Source organism: Salvelinus namaycush, chromosome 1, assembly GCF_016432855.1.
Source record: "Salvelinus namaycush isolate Seneca chromosome 1, SaNama_1.0, whole genome shotgun sequence".
Classification (NCBI taxonomy): domain Eukaryota; kingdom Metazoa; phylum Chordata; class Actinopteri; order Salmoniformes; family Salmonidae; genus Salvelinus; species Salvelinus namaycush.
This window is the reverse complement of record NC_052307.1, coordinates 627,442-629,711: the sequence shown is the minus strand read 5'-3', so window position 1 is coordinate 629,711 and position 2,270 is coordinate 627,442. Positions and strand designations below refer to the sequence as shown.

General features: G+C 29.3%; 1 protein-coding gene across 1 annotated transcript in view; it reads right to left on the bottom strand.

The window, feature by feature from the left end:
- The window catches only part of pdzd2 (PDZ domain containing 2), a 48,836-nt gene extending 48,368 nt beyond the window's left edge, over positions 1 to 468 (bottom strand). The window contains exon 1 of the mRNA XM_038996648.1: positions 458 to 468. Coding sequence (XP_038852576.1) covers positions 458 to 468 — 11 coding nt within the window. The remainder of the gene's footprint in view (positions 1 to 457) is intronic.
- Positions 469 to 2,270: the final 1,802 nt, after the last annotated feature.

The window sequence follows — 2,270 nt, the reverse complement described above, 5'->3', positions numbered from 1 at the left end:
ACCCTTTATTCTATACATTACCATGTTGTTACCCTTTATTCTATACTATTTACATGTTGCTTACCCTTTATTCTATACTATTACATGTTGTTACCCTTATTTCTATACTATTACCATGTTGTTACCCTTTATTCTATACTATACCATGTTGTTACCCTTTATTCTATACTATTACCCATGTTGTTACCCTTTATTCTATACTATTACCATGTGTTACCTTATTCTATACTATTACCATGTTGTACCCTTTATTTCTATACTATTCCATGTTGTTACACCTTTATTCTATACTATTACCATGTTGTTACCCTTTATTCTATACTTATACACAGTGTTACCCTTTATTCTATACTATTTACCATGTGTTACCTTATTCTATACTATTACCATGTTGTTACCTTTATCTATACTATCACCATGTTGTTACCCTTTATTCTATACTATTACCATGTGTTACCCTTTATTCATACTATACCATGTTACCCTTTATTCTATACTATTACCATTGTTACCCTTTATTCTATACTATTACCATTTGTTACCCTTTATTCTATTACTATTACCATGTTGTTACCCTTTATTCTATACTATTACCATGTTGTTACCCTTTATTCTATACTATTACCAATGTTACCCTTTTTTATACTATTACCAGTTGTTACCCTTATTCTATACTATATACCATGTCGTACCCTTTATTCTATACTATTACCATGTCGTTACCCTTTATTCTATACTATTACCATGTTCGTTACCCTTTATTCTATACTATTACCATGTGTTACTTTATTCTATACTATTACCATGGTTACCTTATTCTATACATCACCATGTTGTTACCCTTTATCTATACTATTACCATGTTGTTACCCTTTATTCTATACTATTACCATTTACTCCTTTACTTCTATACTATTACCATGTTGTTACCCTTTATTCTATACTATACCATGTTGTTACCCTTTATTCTATACTATTACCATGTTGTTACCCTTTATCTTATACTATTACCATGTTGGTACCCTTTATTCTATACTATTACCAGTTGTTACCTTTATTCTATACTATTACATGTTGTTACCCTTTATTCTAACTATTACCATGTACCCTTATTCTATACTATTACCATGTTGTTACCCTTATTCTATACTATTACCATGTGTTACCCTTTATTCATACTATTACCATGTTGTACCCTTTATTTATACTATACCATGTTGTACCCTTTCTATACTATTACAGTTGTTACCCTTTATTCTATACTATTACCATCGTTACCCTTTATCTATACTATTACCATGTTGTACCCTTTATTCTATACTATCACAGTGTTACCCTTTATCTATACTATTACCATTGTTGTTACCCTTTTTCTATACTATTACCATGTTGTTACCTTTATTCTATACTATTACCATTTACCCTTATTCTATACTATTACCATGTGTTACCCTTTATTCTATAACTATACCATGGTTACCCTTTATTCTATACTATTACCATGTGTTACCCTTTATTCTATCTATTACCATGTTGTTACCCTTTATTCTATACTATTACCATGTTTTACCCTTTATTCTATACTATTACCAGTGTTACCCTTTATCTATACTATTACCATGTTGTTACCCTTTATTCTATACTATTACCATGTTGTTACCCTTATTCTATACTATTACCATGGTTGTTACCCTTTATTCTATACTATTACCATGTGTTACCCTTTATTCTATACTATTACCATGTTGTTACCCTTTATTCTATACTATTCCATGTTGTTACCCTTTATTTCTATACTATTACCATGTTGTTACCCTTTATTCTATACTATTACCATTGTTACCCTTATTCTATACTTTACCAGTGTTACCTTTATTCTATACTATTACCATGTTACCCTTTATCTATACTATTACCATGTTGTACCTATTATTATACTATTACCATGTTTACCCTTTATTCTATACTATTTACCATGTGTTACCCTTTATCTATACTATTAACCATGTTGTTACCCTTTATTCTATACTATTACCATTGTTACCCTTTATTCTATACTATTACCATGTTGTACCCTTTATTCATATATATACCATTGTTACCTTTATTCTATACTATTACCATGTGTTACCCTTTATTCTATACATTACCATGTCGTTACCCTTTATTCTATAATATTACCATGTCGTTACCTTTATTCTATATTACCATGTTACCTTTTTTTATGTGTTTACCCTTTATTCTATATATTACCATGTTGTTACCCTTTA